Here is an 18,764-nt window from a genome sequence, read left to right as displayed (position 1 = left end):
TGGCCCAATGGGCCTAACTGCCACCTCCCACCGTACCTCTGGGATATCAAACTTTTCCCCAGAGATACAACCACCCACTTGGCAGTTTTCTTGGTAAGGTGTCCTTAAAGCAGGTAATTCCAAACAAATAGGAATTTTTTTGTATCCACAAACTCACCTTCCTTGGGATCACTGTTGCTGTCCTTCTTTGCATTATAGAGGCAACATCCAGGGTCAACGTCTCCAGAGTAAATGGTCGCAAGGTCCTGCTCTGTCCTCCTCAGTCCCTGGCAGGAGACTGAGACTGCTCTGATACGGACTCCTTTTTATATGGTGTAGACTCGTCCAGTAGCGAGGTATTGGCTCCTGGGGCCCCACCCTCTGTTTTGCCGACCCCTGTAGCCAGGGATTGGCTTCTGGATCTCCACCCTCTATTTCCCACACCTGCATCTTTTCTTTCTCTGTGCTTACAGGGGGAAGGAACCAGTGTGCATCCTTGACTTTGTGTTGCCGGGTTTTTCTTTCCCCCTTCTGAGATTTTTGGTTCCAGGGAGTTTTTGTTCCTGGGGCTTTGTCCTACCTCCCCAGGCCGGCATATAGACCCTGTCACAGAGGCGTGGATGCTGCCGTCGCTGTACCTGGTCCTGCCCCCTCTCTCTAGGCTCGCGGCTGTGCCTCTTCTGAGTATTTGAAGGGTCCGTGGCGGGAAAGGCCCCGCGGCCCCCACCTGATGATGTCATCCAGGCATCTCCTCTTCAGCCCTATAAAAGGGCCCTTCACCGGTCCTCCAGCGCCTTCACAAGGAGCCAGCCCACTACTGGACTCATTAATTCCAGCTTCTTCAAGGCATTTTGTTCTTCGTGGGAATTCCCTTACTTCATCCTTGGTTCTTGGTCTCTCGACAGGTCCTGTGTCCTCGTCTTCAGATGTTCCGAATGTCCTCGTCCTCAGTTGTCCCGTCTCCAGATGTCCTATTTCTTCCGGCTCCTCTCTTCAGATGCCCTCGTCCTCAGATGTTCCTGGTTCCGGGTCGAGCCTTATGCCCCCTCCCGGCAGACCCCACTTCCAGATGACCAACCTGGGCGTAATCCCGCACCTAGTCCGGTGTTGACGCTGGGTCACTGAAGCCTCCACTCTGGCCGGATCCTGATATGAGTGCCGCCCAGATCTGTTAAGAGCGCGACCTCCGTCGGCCATCACGCTCTGAGGCATGGAGGCGCGGTCGTCTCTAAACAGGGTTGTGAGCCCTTTGGCCTTGGCATGATCCAGGGAGGAGCCCCAAGCCAAACCGTGGGAGGTGAGCTGGTGCGAGCATGGGTACATGGCAAGACATGGTAGACGCAAGGACTAGGATACAAGGTCTGACCCTCAACCGGACCTGCACACCCTGGACAACCAACAACGCAATGTTGATTGATGAACGGTCCTCCGACTGTTCCAAGCCCTTTCGGACCTGCCGCTGGGTATGGCAATGGGCGGCAGGCCGGAACGAGGACGAGGGCAGACGGAGTCCTTGGCACATAGAAGACTTGAGACTATGACTGATGCGAAGACATCACAAATGAGGGACTGATGCGAAGACATCACGGACGAGGGACTGATGCGATGGCATCACGGACCAGCGTCGATGTGATGACATCACAAACGAGGGACTGATGCGAGACATGACACCAAGGTTGAAGTGAAGACATGACACCAAGGTTGATGCGAAGACATCACGGACGAGGGTCTGATGCGACGGCATCACGGATCAGCGTCAATGCGACGACATCACAAACAAGGGACTGATACGAAGACATCATGGACGAAGGACTGATGCGAAGGCATCACGGACCAGCATCGATGAGACGACATCAGAGACAAGACGAGGAACTTGAGGAAGTCTTGACAAGATGAGAAGCTAGGAGGGTAGACATTGGCACTGTCTCTCAGGGCGCCCTACTCAACCCACCTTCACGGGCGGACCCAATGGGCTGGTCGCGGACCACCCTGTCCCACTGCGCGCCCTACACACCCCGAGGAGGCTGATCACAGACCACGCGGAGAGCGGGACAAGTGCAGGGAAGAATCCAGCCAAGGCAGAACTTCAACGACGGAGCCATATGTCATCCAGAGCTCCACAAAGGCTGGCAGGACAAAACGGCTCAGAAGCACAGGACACCAGTCCACTGCCGGCATCTTCTGTGACGAAGCTGCGTCACCCGGAGATCCACGGCTGACAGAACAGAAGGTTCCGGAGCAAACACGAACACCAAGGCGGGCTGAACACCAGGAAGGCTGAAACATGAGGAAGCCTAGACGAGGGACCTCTGGAACATGAAGACATGGAACATCAGGTACCGGGAACTTGGAGACATCTGAAGACATGGACAGGAGACGTCAGGAACCTGAAGACGCTGAAGAGCTGGACAAGGAACATCTGAAACATGGAAACAGCTGAAGACACGGACATCCGGACTCGGCCGACATCAGGACTGGAAACAAGAAACATGAAGACACTGTGAGACTCAATCCGAAGACAACGAGAGACTGACAAAGAATCCCTTTTATAGGGCTGGAGCAGGAAGTCATCATGAGGTGGAGCCAGCAACACTTCCTGTGGCTGGCCCTTTAAAAGCTGTGAAGAGGCGTGCGCCGGCACCTAAAGGAAGGCTTAAGCAGAAGCAGGACCACGGACAGTGGCGCTCTCCTGCACTCGCCGCGGAGACTGAGTGAACCAGCAGGCAGGCCCTGGGACAGCCTCCAGGCTGGCGAACGAGGACCCCAAAGGTGGCGTCGTGGCTCCCAGCCACATAGGCTGATCCAGGGCGGCTCCAGGCCGCAAAGAGGAGACAGGGAAGCGGAGCCTCCAGACCGCTGGTCTCGGCCACAGCAAGATGACGCTGGCGGCGGCCCATCTGCGCGGGACCCGACGAGGGCGTCGTCAGCTGCTCGGCAGGGGCGGCCCTGCCGAGCAGAGCCAGAGCTGTTGCGGCCTCCAGGCCAAAGAAGATGGTGTCGGTGGTGTCCTGCCATGGAGCAGGAGATGACCACGGCCTCCGGGCCGTGGCAAACGAAGCTGGCGGCGTCCAGCCGCATTGAGGGAGCCAGCAGGTAGGGAATCTGTCCGCGGAAGCGGGCAGATTCACAACAGGATCCCTCCGTCATCCTGAATTTTAGCCTTGCCTTCGTCTATCCACTCACCAAGAGTCTTCGTCTCATCGTCTCCTCGTCTCATCCAAGTCTTCAAGTGTTCTCTTCTCTTCAAGTATCTCCGCCTCATCCTCCTAGTTCCCTCCAGATCCTCTTTTCGGATGTTCCTGGTTCCAGGTCCAGCCCTAGCCTCCCCGGCGGACTCTGCTTCCAGATGACCAACCTGGGCATAATCCCACACCTAGTTTGGTGTCGATGCAGGGTCACTGAAGCCTCCACTCTGGCTGGATCCTGCTATGAGTGCCACCCGGATCCCCTCTTCATCCTGAGCCTCAGCCCTGCCTTCGCCTTGTCCTGGTGTCCAAGTGTCTTTGCCTCGTCCAAGTCTTCACGTGTCTACGTCTTGTCTTTGTTCCAGTGCCATCACCTGTCCTCGACCTCTGTCTGTCCTGTCATACCTGCTGTTTCCAGGCGGCAGGTCCGGGCTATCGAGTGGCCGGAGGGCTACCCCAGAGACCAGCATTGATTTGTTAGGTCTCTTCTGGTGCGTTCGGGTTTGGCAGAGGTCAGGGCCTCTGGTCTTCAGCCTGTCCACCCATGCTCGAACATGTTTCACCTGCCTTGGCACTTCTTTGGAGTTCCTCTGGAGTCGTGCCATGGTCTAAGGGCACACCAACCCCTCTGGAATCGCTCCCTAGTGCTCCCTAGCGCTCCAGCAACATCTGGTTTGTCTCGCGTAGGCGGTCCTCTGAGGTTGGCTCATCTACAAGGGTTGCTTCGACAAGGACCCATCTTTTTGGATCGGGTGAATCACTTTTGACTTGTGGCTTGGCTTTTGAGAGGCGACACTTGCGACTAAAAGGATATTCTGAGCCAGTTATTGCCACTTTGCTGCAGGCTAGGAGGCCTGCTACTTCCCTAGCATATTCCAGCGTATGGAAGGTTTTTGAGTCCTGGTGCTTGGAAGAAGATTTGGATCCATTGAGGGTGGATCTCCCTCATATCTGTTGCATCCGTCGGTCTCAGACGGCTTCGCCCGACATGCCTCACCTCTATTTCAGCCTTCTCCACCAGCCTTGGGAGAATGGCGTCCGTAGTGTTTCCTTGCCACACCCTCCAGCTTCCCCAGAGTGGCTCTGGTGCGGCGTCCCGCCATGTTAACCTGAGACCTCCTAGAGTGTGCGAGCACGCATGCCTCACATCTTGTAGCAGTGTTGGCGCGAACCTCAGGGGCGTCCCCCTTGAGTGACATCACTGCTTCCGTATTCAAAAGGTTGCCCATTTGCTGACTCTTGCCGAGTTAGCAACAGATTGGATTTGCTCCGGTCTGAAGCTGCTCTGCCGCTTCTACTCTGCTGGAAGCTACCTTCACCCTCCAGGGTTCTACTAACCGGGGTACCCGCTCCTCGGGAGCCCTTTGCTTATTTCCAGGTGCCTATCCTATATACAGGTACTCGCTCCTCGAGGGCCTGTGTGTCTATCCTGGTGCCTGCTACCAATTCTTCAACCTGCTGGAACACTATCTATCAGCTACAGAGAGTGAGTACAACTTCTCCCAGTCTGTCCATCTACAGCTCCTCGCTGCCCAACTGCATCGGGCCCTACACCACCATTGTGGAATGGGTCTCCTCTGCCAAGGATCACAGACTGTTAATACCTATCCTCTCTCTACTGCTCATTGGGAACTCTATCTACTCAGCTACAAGGGAGTGTATTATAATATCTGCCAGTCTGTCTCTACTACAGTGCCTTACTGGATATCTGCATCGGGGCCTTACACCACCATTGTGGGACGGGTCTCCTACGCCAAGGATCACAGACTGCTGCTATCTAATCTACTCTCTACTGCCACCTCTGGTGGACCACACTAGCTATATAATAAAAGACCTATTCTCTGTGTTTGTGCATCTCAGTCTAGCCCGGTGCTACAGTTCCCTACGGGGCTCCTCCCCATGGGAGAATACCATCACTGTAGTCCCTGAGAATCCACCAAACACCTCAATATCATAACAATATTGTGGCCTTTTTGCAGCAGGGGTCGTCAAAGGGGTTGGCCTATATTTCGCTATCAGTTCAGGTGGCAGCCATGGGTTGCTTTAGAGATAATTTGCAGGGGAGGTCTTTAGCTTTTCATCCAGATATCATTCACTTTCTAAAGGGAGGTCAAGATTTGCAACCTTCATTGCCGAAATTGTATCTAGAATGAAATCTTAACTTGGTCATTTGGGTGTTGCATGGTCCTCCTTTTGAGCCTCTTCGGGGGGCAACGGTGAAGGATCTTACTTTGAAGACAGTGTTTTGGGTGGCAATTTATTCAGCCAGGTAGATTTCTGAGCTTCAGGCTCTGTCATGTAGAGATTCTTTCTTGAGGATTGCAGACAATAGTATGACACTGTGTACGGTTCACTCCTTTTTAATTAAAGCAGTTTCTTCTTTCCATGTGAACCAGATGGTGGAGCTTCCCGCTTTTCCAAATTGGTCACAGGAATTGCTGCTGATGAGAGAACTTCATTTCTCACAGGACAAGCAGGATGGTAGTCCTCACACATGGGTGACATCATCATGATGGAGCCCAATCACGGAACACTTTTGTCAAAGTTTCTAGAACTTTGACTGGCACCTACTGGGCATGCCAGGCATGGCACTAACCCTGCATCCAGCAGGGGTCCCCCTTCAGTCTCTTTTTTTCCGCGCAGCAGTAGCCACGCGAGTTAAGGAGCTCTCTAGAGATTCCTGACAGGAATTTTCCTCACGGAACTTCTTTCAAAAATTAAAAAAAATTCTACCACACCCGGGGTCTCCCTATCGATTCCATAGTCCGCGGTCATAATGTAAGTCTTTACCCTCATTTGCGGTCGATTCCCATCGAGTTTTCCCTTCGGGGCCTACCGGCCAACAACCGCACTGTGGCTAAATATTTGTCGAAGCCACGGGTTTTCGTCAGTGCCCCGACTGTCCTCGGACAATGTCCATCACAGACCTGCATAGGGTTTGTGTGTTGTGTTTGGGGTCTGACCATGACACCCTAACTTTCCCAGGCCCCATTCAAACCCGGGAGAACAGGCTCTACATTCCTTGGACTGCAAGCGTGCCCTCACCTTCTATCTAGAGTGCACGTCTGCCCACAGGAAGTCCACCCAATTATTTGTCTCTTTCGATAGCATCAAATTGGGTAATCCAGTGGAAAAACAGACCCTGTTCCCCTGGTTGGCGGACTGTTTCTCTTTTTGCTACCAGCAAGCAGGCAATCTGCTACAAGACCGTGTCAAAGTACACTCTATCAGGGCCATGACAACTTCAGTGGCACACCTCCGTTCGGTGCCATTCACTGACATCTGCAAAGCTGCTACCTGGAGCTCTCTCCATACCTTCGCAGCCCATTATTGCTTAGATAAGGCTGGCAGGCAAGATTCCATCTTTGGCCAGTCGGTTCTTCGCAACTTATTTTCAGTTTAACTTCCCAACATCCTTCCAGCGACCCGTTGAGGGTTTCAGGATGCCCTCCTACCCAAATCCACCCCTGTTGTTGTGCCTGTTGCACGTCTTTGGATGCATTTGGTGCATTGCTCGGGCATCCTCAGCTCGCTATTCACCCATATGTGAGGACTACCATTCTGCTTGTCCTGTGAGAAAGCAGAGTTGCTTACCTGTAACAGGTGTTCTCACAGGACAGCAGGATGTTAGTCCTCACGAAACCTTAAACCCAACTCCGCGGAGTTGGGTTTGTTCACGATTTATTATTTTATTTTTCGCACGTACATCTTGCTATACACGAGACTGAATGGGGACCCCTGCTGGATGCAGGGTTAGTGCCATGCTGGGCATGCCCAGTAGGTGCCAGTCAAAGTTCTAGAAATTTTGACAAAAGTGTTCCGTGATTGGGCTCCATCCTGATGATGTCACCCATGTGTGAGGACTAACATCCTGCTGTCCTGTGAGAACACCTGTTACAGGTAAGCAACTCTGCTTTGTTGGATGTTCGTCAGATTCTGTTGTGTTATTTTAAGATTACAAACAGTTTTGCCGATCAGATCATCTCTTTGTACTCTTCAGTGGCGCAAAGAAAGGATGTCAGGCATCTAAAGCCATGATATCTCGCTGATTGAAGGAGACTATATTTTCTGCCTATCCTTGTAAAGGAAGTGTAGTCCCAGTAGGGTTATGAGCGCATTCCATTAGGGCGCAAGCTGTCTCCTGGGTGGAGTGTCAGTTGCTGTCGCCTCAGGAGATCTATGCAGTAACATGGTCTAGGCTTATACTTAAGAACATAAGAACATGCCATACTGGGTCAGACCAAGGGTCCATCAAGCCCAGCATCCTGTTTCTAACAGTGGCCAATCCAGGCCATAAGAACCTGGCAAGTACCCCAAAACTAAGTCTATTCCACGTTACCGTTGCTAGTAATAGCAGTGGTTATTTTCTAAGTCAACTCAATTAATAGCAGGTAATGGACTTTCATCAGACATTACCGACTGGATGTCCAGGTGAGGGAGGACATGATGTTTGGTGAAGGTGTCTTGAGAGTGGGTCTTTTGGGATCCCACCCAGTGTAGAGGAGAATGGTTACATCCCACTTGTCTGGACTGATTTGAGGTATGAACAGGAAAGGAAAATTGGTTATTACCCGATAATTTTCTTTTCTAGAATACCACAGATCAGTCTTGAGGCTCATCCCGTTAGTACTAGGGATGTGAATCGTTTTCCATATCGTCTTAACGATAGAAATCGTGTGGCAGGGCAAGAAAATCGTCTTAGGCACGATTTTTTAGTTAAAAAAATCGTTAAAAATCGTTTTTTCCGATTAGTGCGCACTAACTGGGAGTTAGTGCGCACTAACTGAAAATGATACAATTTGACACTTTTCAGGTCAGTTAAGGTCAGTTTAGGAATGAATATGTATTCCTATTGGCTGCCCTCTTATTTATTCATGTTACCAAGTTTCCTACTGACAGTATATGGGGGATGGGAAATGGAAACAGTTGGTAGCTTGACAAAACAAGTAATGTGATCAGTCAATGTGACTAGAACTTGTGCCCTAACCCTGATACCAGGGGTATTGTGATCTTCCTGCACACAGTGCCCTATCCCTATTAATACCAGGAGTGTTGTGATCTTCCTGCACACAGTGCCCTATCCCTAATACCAGGGGTGTTGTGATCTTCCTGCACACAGTGCCCTATTCCTGATACTGGGGGTGTTGTGATCTTCCTGCACACAGTGCCCTATTCCTGATACCGGGGGTGTTGTGATCTTCTTGCACACATCCCGATATCAGGGATAGGGCACTGCATGCAGGAAGATCACAACACTCCTGGTATTAATAGGGATAGGGCACTGCATGCAGGAAGATCACAACACTCCTAGTATTAATAGGGATAGGGCACTGCATGCAGGAAGATCACAACACCCCTGGTATCAGGGATAGGGCACTGTGTGCAGGAAGATCACAATACCCCGGAGGAGTGAGGGTCAGGCAGCTCCCCCCTGTCTGTGAAGCCAGCCTCTCACTAGTAATGCAGGGAGGGAGCTGTCTCAGACTTCACCATCCCCCCCCCCCCCCCCTTACCCACACACCATTCACTAGCTGGGACATGGGGGAAGTCAGGAGTGAGGGTCAGGCAGCTCCCCCCTGTCTGTGAAGCCAGCCTCTCACTAGTAATGCAGGGAGGGAGCTGTCTCAGACTTCACCATCCACCCCCCCCCCCTCACCCACACACCATTCACTAGCTGGGACATGGGGGAAGTCAGGAGTGAGGGACAGGCAGCTCCCCCCTGTCTGTGAAGCCAGCCTCTCACTAGTAATGCAGGGAGGGAGCTGTCTCAGACTTCACCATCCTCCCCCCCCCCCCCTCACCCACACACCATTCACTAGCTGGGACATGGGGGAAGTCAGGAGTGAGGGTCAGGCAGCTCCCCCCTGTCTGTGAAGCCAGCCTCTCACTAGTAATGCAGGGAGGGAGCTGTCTCAGACTTCACCATCCTCCCCCCCCCCCCCTCACCCACACACCATTCACTAGCTGGGACATGGGGGAAGTCAGGAGTGAGGGTCAGGCAGCTCCCCCCTGTCTGCGAAGCCAGCCTCTCACTAGTAATGCAGGGAGGGAGCTGTCTCAGACTTCACCATCCTCCCCCCCCCCTCACCCACACACCATTCACTAGCTGGGACATGGGGGAAGTCAGGAGTGAGGGTCAGGCAGCTCCCCCCTGTCTGTGAAGCCAGCCTCTCACTAGTAATGCAGGGAGGGAGCTGTCTCAGACTTCACCATCCTCCCCCCCCCCTCACCCACACACCATTCACTAGCTGGGACATGGGGGAAGTCAGGAGTGAGGGTCAGGCAGCTCCCCCCTGTCTGTGAAGCCAGCCTCTCACTAGTAATGCAGGGAGGGAGCTGTCTCAGACTTCACCATCCTCCCCCCCCCCCCCCCTCACCCACACACCATTCACTAGCTGGGACATGGGGGAAGTCAGGAGTGAGGGTCAGGCAGCTCCCCCCTGTCTGCGAAGCCAGCCTCTCACTAGTAATGCAGGGAGGGAGCTGTCTCAGACTTCACCATCCTCCCCCCCCCCTCACCCACACACCATTCACTAGCTGGGACATGGGGGAAGTCAGGAGTGAGGGTCAGGCAGCTCCCCCCTGTCTGTGAAGCCAGCCTCTCACTAGTAATGCAGGGAGGGAGCTGTCTCAGACTTCACCATCCTCCCCCCCCCCTCACCCACACACCATTCACTAGCTGGGACATGGGGGAAGTCAGGAGTGAGGGTCAGGCAGCTCCCCCCTGTCTGTGAAGCCAGCCTCTCACTAGTAATGCAGGGAGGGAGCTGTCTCAGACTTCACCATCCTCCCCCCCCCCCCTCACCCACACACCATTCACTAGCTGGGACATGGGGGAAGTCAGGAGTGAGGGTCAGGCAGCTCCCCCCTGTCTGTGAAGCCAGCCTCTCACTAGTAATGCAGGGAGGGAGCTGTCTCAGACTTCACCATCCTCCCCCCCCCCCCCCTCACCCACACACCATTCACTAGCTGGGACATGGGGGAAGTCAGGAGTGAGGGTCAGGCAGCTCCCCCCTGTCTGTGAAGCCAGCCTCTCACTAGTAATGCAGGGAGGGAGCTGTCTCAGACTTCACCATCCTCCCCCCCCCTCACCCACACACCATTCACTAGCTGGGACATGGGGGAAGTCAGGAGTGAGGGTCAGGCAGCTCCCCCCTGTCTGTGAAGCCAGCCTCTCACTAGTAATGCAGGGAGGGAGCTGTCTCAGACTTCACCATCCTCCCCCCCCCCCTCACCCACACACCATTCACTAGCTGGGACATGGGGGAAGTCAGGAGTGAGGGTCAGGCAGCTCCCCCCTGTCTGTGAAGCCAGCCTCTCACTAGTAATGCAGGGAGGGAGCTGTCTCAGACTGGTATCAGGGTTAGGGCACTGTGTGCAGGAAGATCACAACACTCCTGGTATTAATAGGGATAGGGCACTGTAAGAGATGACTGTAGTAGATTGAATAAAGATCTGATGTTTCTGCTCTCCTCACACCAAACAAAAACAACACACAAGCAGAGAAGCCCTTCTTACAAAGCTGAGCTAGTGAGTTAAGTAGGAGGAAAAGTAAACATACTGGTGCCAGTGTGGCTACTTAAAAAATACACTTACCAACAATCAACTACATATATTTGAACTGTGTACAGTTCCAGCCAGGACCACCTTTCTAAAATGCACAGTGATTGGCAAATTCAACATGCACTAGCATTTCAGGTGCCTGCTAACAAAAATAATAAACAAACAAGTTCTAGTCACGTGAGTGCTGATCATTACATTACTTTTTTTGTCAAGCTTCCAACTGTTTCCATTTCACATCCCCCCAACCATATTGGTAACATCAATAGATAAGAGCACAGCCAGCCAATAGGAATACATACATACATATTCATTCCTAAGTGACCTTTACTGACCTGGGAAGTGTGAACACTTTGTTTCATTTTCTGTTGGTGTTCGTTAGTTTCCAGTTCCATTTCCCATCCCCCCAACCATCACCTCAGTGGTAACCTTGGTAATATCAATAGATAAGAGGGCAGCCAGCCAATAGGAACACATATTCATTCCTAACTGACCTTCAGTGACCTGGAAAGTGTTTATTTGTATCATTTTCAGTTAGTGCGCACTAAATCGAGTTAGTGCGCACTAACGGGGAGTTAGTGCGCACTAACTCGAGTTAGTGCGCACTAACACGATTTAACGATTTTTAACGATAAATCGTTAGAATTTCTATTGTATCGTGTTCTATAACGATTTAAGACGATATAAACATTATCGGACGATAATTTTAATCGTTGAAAAACGATTCACATCCCTAGTTAGTACTAAAAGACTGTTGTAGCTGTGATTGAATTCAGAGTGTATATATTTTGAACCGACTGAACTAGTCGGTTGTCAGTTCTTTTTTCGGGTGTGAAGGTTCCAGTTCAGGGGGCTCCAACCCTGGGTTCTCTGTTTGCCCTAGAAGGGAAAGTTTGTTTGAGTTGGGGAGTTTTTTTCCTGTACATTAGCTTGGTTATAGGTCAATAATGAGGGACTGCAGGTGGTACTCTTTGTTATGTAGCAGTGCCTGAAAAGTTTTTATTCTCTGTCTATATCTCCTGGTAGGGATGCAAAACCCACTTGTCTGGACTGATCTGTGGTATTCCAGGAAAGAAAATTAGCAGGTAAGAACCGATTTTCCTGTCCTCCTTCACTCACCGAATGTTGCATCCCTCCTCATCTCTCCTCCTCCTGCCGAGTGTTACACTATATGTAATATTCTCATCCCTCCTCCTTTCTCTGAGTGTTACTCTATATGATATTCTCATCCTTCCTCCTCTCACTGAGTGCTGCGCTAGATGTGATATTCTCATCCCTCCTTTCATTGACTACTGTGCTAGATGTGATATTCTCCTCCTCCTCCTCCTCTCACTGAATGCTGTGCTAGATGTGATATTCTCATCCTTTCTCCTGTCACTGAGTGCTGAGCTAGATGTGATATTCTTTCTCATCCCTTTCATTGAGTACTGTGCTAGATGTGATATTCTCCTCCTCTCATTGAGTGCTGCGCTAGATGTGATATTCTCATCCTTCCTTCTCTCATTGAGTGCTGCGCTAGATGTGATATTCTTCTCCCTCCGCCTCCAATTGAGTGCTGTGCTAGATGTGATATTCTCATCCTTCCTCCTCTCACTGAGTGCTATGCTAGATGTGATATTCTCATCCTTCCTCCTCTCACTGAGTGCTATGCTAGATGTGATATTCTCATCTCTTCTCCTGTCACTGAGTGATGCGCTAGATGTGATATTCACTTCTCTCCTTTCTCAGGTGGACGGTGACATCCCTCCAAAGGTGAAGAAGGATGCGCATCAGGTCATTTTGGATTTTATAAGGTCACGACCTCCACTGAAACCGGTACACTGTTTTCATTTCTCTGATAAGTGGTAGTTCCCTGTATGTACCTGGATCAGTCCAGACCATGGGTTTTGTCACCAATCCAGCAGAAGGAGACAGAGAAAGATTCGACTGACTCTGATGTATACTCTGGGGTGCCACTTGCAGTCCGTCAGTATTTCTCTGTCTCCCAGCAGAGGTGGACGTGCCAAATCCTGCAGTCTGTGGTAGTTTTTTTGTCAGGTTGTTTAGTAATTCTTTTTAGTGAGGTATACTAGGTCTTTTTGTTTTGAGACTATTCCTTTAAGATTTATTTAAAAAAAAAAAGTCACTTCGGTTAGCAGCCACTTCACTTCCTCCCAGGAGGTCGGGAGGGCCTGAAGGGACTATCCCTCCTGGTTCTGAGGTAGCCGGAGTTGGGGAGGTTATTTATCCAGCAAGCACTCCTGGCCAGGGTGATACCGGGGGGCCCGGCTAACTCACCCTACTTGGAGCAGCTCCCAGGGTCCGTGGAATTTCGTCAGGTAAAAAAAAAAAAAAATTATATATTTATATTTTGTTCGGTCAGCAGCTTTTTTGTAGTTTTTTTCACTAACTCAGTGCTCGGCGGCGCTGTAGGTTTTCTTTTTGCATCGGGGTGTATTTTTCTTTTTATTTCTTGCTCGCGCCGTTTTTCAATTTTTTTCTTCATGCCACGCATGTGGAGACGCGTGCGCGCAGCTCTCAAGGGAGAATCTCTGCTCTGCTTGCCTCCCTTGTGGGGAAGACCCATCTATTTCAGCCGCGAAGGATTCGAGTCAGCCGGCTCGCACGGCCCCGAAGCCTCAGCGTGGCTGCTCCCCTACTCCGGACCCGTTTCGCTGCAGTGCAGGTATGGAAGCTTTGCTCAGTACCATGCGAGCAGCGACACAGCAAGCCATACAAGGAGCATCGGATCCTCCTCCCTTGTCACCGCAGTCAGCAGTTCCTGGAGGGACAAGCCGAGCGAAGATGCAGCAGGTTCAGAGGACGAGAGCCTTGAGAAGGCCTCAAATTCCTCTTCCTCCTTTTCAGGGGATTTTATCAGGTTCCTCCATAAGGCCTACTAATCCAAGAAGGAGAGAAGGAAGCGCAGAGAGATTTCGTCTGTGCAGGGTCCGAGGGCCCGGCCTTCAAAACGTTCGAGACCAAGCGGTTTTGGTTCTGATTCTGCTCCAAAGCATCCTCTTCGCTCAGGGCCGGCTCACTCCACGGTTACTACTTCGGATGACTCCGAGCAGGACCCATTGAATATCCGGGACAAGTCCCTGCCGGATGTGGATCTCGTAGGGGATCCTAGTCAGGGCAGTGGTTCTGCCCCTCACATAGTGGACAGGGATGATCCCAAAGTGGTCCGCCTTTTTAGGAGGGAGGAATTTAGTCCTTTGATCCTGGCGATTTTACTGGAATTGGGTCTTGAGGCTCCGAAGAAGGACTATCGGATGGGTGATATCGATCCACTGTTGCTGGGCCTTAGGGGTCCGACAACGTCTTTTTCTTTCCATCTTTCTCTCACTGACCTCTTGTACCGGGAGTGGGACACTCCTGAATTAGGTCTGAAGGTAGGATGGGCCATGGACAAGCTATATCCATTACCAGAGGAGGCCTTGGACGTTTTGAAGCTTTCCAAGGTAGATGCTGCAGTGTCAGCAGTCACTAAGAGGACAACTATCCCAGTGATGGGAGCTACGGCCCTTAAAGATCTACAGGATCATAAACTGAAGGTACAGCTCAAGCAAATTTTTGAGGTTTCTGCACTTGGTGTGCGGGCGGCTAGGTGTAGCAGCTTGGCTTTGCGAGCAGGGCTGCGTTGGGTACAGTCGTTGCAAAACAATTCTTCCCTCTCTGATAAGGAGGTAGCACAAGCTGGTTGATTGGAAGCTACTGTTGCCTACAGCGCAGATGCTTTATATGATCTTCTCAGGACTTCGGCTCACTCTATGGTGTCATCAGTGTCGGCTTGCAGGCTCCTCTGATTGAGGAATTGGTCGGCGGACACATCCTCAAAGGCTCAGTTGGAAGCTTTGCCCTGTAAGGGAAAATTACTCTTTGGGAAGGATTTGGAAGATATGATACTTTCCTTAGGAGAGAATAAGATTCACAAACTACCAGAGGATCATCCTAGAGCTTGAAGTTCCTTCTCATCCCGCTCTCATTTTCAGTCTGGTCGAAGATTCCATTCTTCTTGTCCATCGGCTCCACCTGCAAAGCAGTTGTCAGGCAGGCAGCAGAATTGGCCTCAGTCCTTTTGTGGCCGCCACTTCGGAAGACCAGGAAATTCCCAAGCTGCAGGTGGAGCAAAATCTGCCTAATGAGATAGGGCCGGTCCATTCCCCGGTTCCGGTTATAGGAGGCAGGCTGTCTTTGTTTTACGGAGAATGGACCAGATGGACGTCAGATCAGTGGGTTCTCATGGTGATGTCACGGTTATGGTTTAGATTTTGTTTGGCGGCTTCGCAACCGGTTTCTGGTTTCTCCGTGTTCTTATCTGGAAAAACATCGGGTAGTAAGGGACACTCTGCAGCGTCTGCGCCATCTCGGAGCTATCGTCCCAGTTCCTCGACCAGAACAACGTAGAGGTCGTTACTCAATTTACTTTGTCATTCCAAAAAAGGAGGGAGCTTTTTGTCCCATTCTCGACCTCAAAATAGTCAACCGTTGCCCTCGGATTCCCAAATTTCGAATGGAAACCCTCAGGTCAGTCATAGCCTCCGTACACCTGGGAGAGTTTCTGGTGTCTCTGGACCTCACCGAGGCTTATCTTCATATCGGCATTCGCTGTGATCATCAGAAGTTTCTCAGATTTTGCATTCTGGGACAGCATTATCAATTCAGGGCTCTCCCGTTCGGATTAGCCACAGCTCCCACAACATTTACCAAGGTGATGGTTGTGGTAGCAGCACAACTCAAGAAGGAAGGTCTTTTGGTCCATCCGTACTTGGACGACTGGTTAATTCAGGCGAAGTCGAAGTCTCTTTGTCGCTCAACCACCTCTTGCAATCTTGCACACTTTTTACCTTTGTAGCTGTTCCTTTCAGTTTTTTCTAACTATTTTTCTCATTTTCTCAAAGTTTCCCTTTTGAAAGTTTAGCACAAGAGCAGTGGATTTGCTTACTGTCCCCCTTCCAGTCATTAATTCAAATTAGATCATATTATGGTCAATATTGCCAAGCAGCCCCACCATCGTTACCTCTCTCCTAAGGTTCGGAATTCAATTGTATAATCAAATAGGCTTCTTTGGCCTTGTCAAAGGTGTAGCAAATTAGTGCTTGCCACGACATGCCGCCCAGGATCGTCAAAGTCCGCCGGAACACAGCCACGAATCGAGACAGTTCCTGTGGGAGAGAATCCGATCGCTCCCACAAGGGCGAAGCCCAAGCCAATGCCTTCCCTTCTAGACGAGACAAGATAAAGGTGACTTTCGTGAGGTCATCTTGAAAGATGGAGGGCTGCAGAGCAAACTGCATGTATCATTGGTTGATAAACCCTCTACAGAGCTTAGAGTCATCATTAAAACGAGGCAGAGCTGGTAGGGACAACAAGGCTCTAGGATTGGAGGGAGACGGCTGTTGCTGAGAGGAAGCCGGTACTGGAACTGAGTTGCCGGCTAGGACGATAGGGCATCAAGCTGGGCATGTAGGCGCTCAAGGGAGGAGGCCAGTGCCTCAAGAAACTGTTGCTGTTCTTGTACCTTTGAATCCAGGCCAGGAATATCCTGGAGGGCACACGACTCCGTCATGACCTTTGCAACCTGTTATGCCGGAGGTGGACCCTTGGGCCGAGGTTGGGTTGACGCTACCCGTAGGAGGGATCTTATGGGTCCCCACCTTCGGCAGGCAGAGTGGGCAGAAGGCCGGAGGCCAGCTGGCACGTCACCAATACCAGCCCTCGTTCCCCGCAGGTTGAGCCTTTGGGTACCGGGGCCGGCTGGACTTAGGTGGGCCTCCATATGTCGTCGTCGATAGAAGGATCGAGAAGTCAGCCCAGAGGCAGCAAAAGTGGAGAGAAGAAGTCTGTACTGGATGAGGTGGAGTCCTGGAGACCCGGGCACCAATAGAACCAAAGTCAGACGGGGGCGCCCGAGCAAGACAGACCGAAGCCTGAATAGGCCAAGTCTAGGACATAAACTGAAGAAGCGTCGAAGGGCAAGCTGGAGTCAGGGCCAGTGGCAATCTGGAAGCAGTGGCAAGCAAGGCTGAAGTCTGGACGAGGAGAGAGTCAGGAGCGTAGTCAGGCAATGCAGAGGTCTGGGCTTGGAGAGAGGCAATAGAGTAGTCAGGCAATGCAGAGGTCTGGGCTTGGAGAGAGGTAATAGAGTAGTCAGGCAATGCAGAGGTCTTGTTGCATTCGTCTGGGTCAGACGGCTTCGCCCCTTGTGCCTCATCTTTTTCTCGAATCCTCCCGCAAGCCTTGGGAAAATGGCCACCGTCGCATCTGCAAGCCGCGCTCTCCGGCTTCCCTGGAATGGCTATGGGTTGCCTCCTGCCATATTTCTCTCAAGGACCTCCTAGGGTGCACACGCGCTACCCACGTCTTTATGCCAGCATTGGCGCGAACCTCAGGGGCGTCCCCCTCGAGTGATGTCACGACATCCAGGTATATAGCCTACACTTGTTTGCTAGCTCATTGAATTAGCAAGGATTGGTTTCAGCCTGTCTAAGTCACTCTGCCGCTTCCTTGCTGCCGCTGGAAGCCTTCTCTGCCCTTCGGGGTATTTTCTAACCTGGGTACCCGCTCCTCGGGGGCCCTCTGCTTTCCTTTCAGATGCCTTACTGGGATCAGGTACTCGCTCCTCGAGGGCCTGCTCTCCCTGCCTCGGTGCCTGTTACCATCTACTTCTGCCTGGTGGAATCACTAACCTTACAGCTAACATCTAGTGAGTAATCTAATTCTCAGTCTGTCTCATCCACAGCATTGCCGTGCTGGGAAACCTACATCTGGATATCCCTATACCAACTTGGTGAAACGGGTTCCCTCTGCCGAGGGTCCCTGGACTGCTACCTCTGGATCACCTCACTACTGCCACCTCTTGTGGTATACATCAGCTGTACAATAAAAGATCTAATTCTGTGTTTGTGCATCCTGGCTCTAGACCAGTACTGTGGCTCCCCACAGGGCTCCTCCCCGTGGGCGTGGTCATCTGCCACAGTACCCAAGAATCCACCCAAACACCGCTAAACCATACAGATTGCTAACTCCATGGATTCAGCTCAGCTCACCACATTGCAGGCCATTCCAGGCCTAGCCCAGCGAATCTCCGAACAGCAGAATGCGCTGGAGAATTTGACTGCTGCATTTAACCAGCTGCACGTACAGATGAACTTACCAACCACCACAGGTAAAGAAGTTACACCTCCAGAAGTGACGGTCAAGACAATTGTACCTCTATCTGCTCCAACACCCTTCTCAGGGGAAGTTTGGAAATGTAGAGGATTTCTCAACCAATGTTGCATGCACTTTTCCCTGCAACCTAACCATTTTCCTACAGCCAATGCCAAGACCACCTATATCTTGTCTTATCTGGATGGAAGAGCATTGGCTTGGGCCTCGTCGCTGTGGGAACGCGATGATCCTATTCTACATGATCTTGCCGGGTTTCTTGAACTGTTCAGACCAGTTTTTGATGACCCTGTCCGGCATACTACTGCAGGATCTTTTCTGGTGCACTTGAAGCAAGGTAATAAACCTTTATCAGACTTCACCATAGAATTCAAGACACTGGTGTCTGAATTACATTGGGACTCTAAATGCCTGAGGACCCTCTTCTTTGAGGGGTTGAACTCTCGTTTAAAAGACGAGCTGGCTGCTCATGAAATGCCTGAGACCTTGGCTGGACTGGTGAAGTTGGCAACAAGGATTGATCGCCGACTTCGTGACAAGGTTCAAGAGACCAAGACTCCCAGAAGACCCTTTCCAGGTGAAACTCGAGTTAAACCTACACCCAGGTCTGTTCCATCGGTTCCAGTTGCTGGTGAAGAAGAACATATACCCTTAGGCCGCAGTCACCTGACGTCAAAAGAGAGAACGAGAAAGAGGTTGGGCCTATGTATGTATTGTGGACAAGCTGGCCATGATGTACAGACATGCCCTATATGTCCGGGAAACTGGAAGACCTAAGTCCTACAGGAAGCCTCTTCTCAGGTCTAACTGCACCCTCTCCTCCACTTTCTATTCCTGTATCCTTGATCTGCAGACCCTTAGAATACCAGACTCTTGCCCTAGTGGACT

General features: G+C 51.3%; 1 protein-coding gene across 6 annotated transcripts in view; it reads left to right on the top strand.

Annotated features, from left to right (window-relative positions):
• Positions 1-18,764, top strand: part of SPIRE2 (spire type actin nucleation factor 2) — a 208,670-nt gene that overhangs the window by 128,450 nt on the left and 61,456 nt on the right. For all 6 annotated transcript variants that reach the window (XR_003857675.1, XM_029608209.1, XM_029608206.1 and 3 more), the window contains one exon: positions 12,453-12,539. Coding sequence is in view for 5 of the 6 variants with exons in the window: in XM_029608209.1 (XP_029464069.1) it covers positions 12,453-12,539 (87 nt within the window). In the remaining variant the exon portion in view is untranslated. The remainder of the gene's footprint in view (positions 1-12,452; positions 12,540-18,764) is intronic.

Source organism: Rhinatrema bivittatum, chromosome 7, assembly GCF_901001135.1.
Source record: "Rhinatrema bivittatum chromosome 7, aRhiBiv1.1, whole genome shotgun sequence".
Taxonomy (NCBI): Eukaryota; Metazoa; Chordata; class Amphibia; order Gymnophiona; family Rhinatrematidae; genus Rhinatrema; species Rhinatrema bivittatum.
Note: the sequence above shows the minus strand (reverse complement) of the source record. Positions and strands in the feature narration are given on the sequence as shown.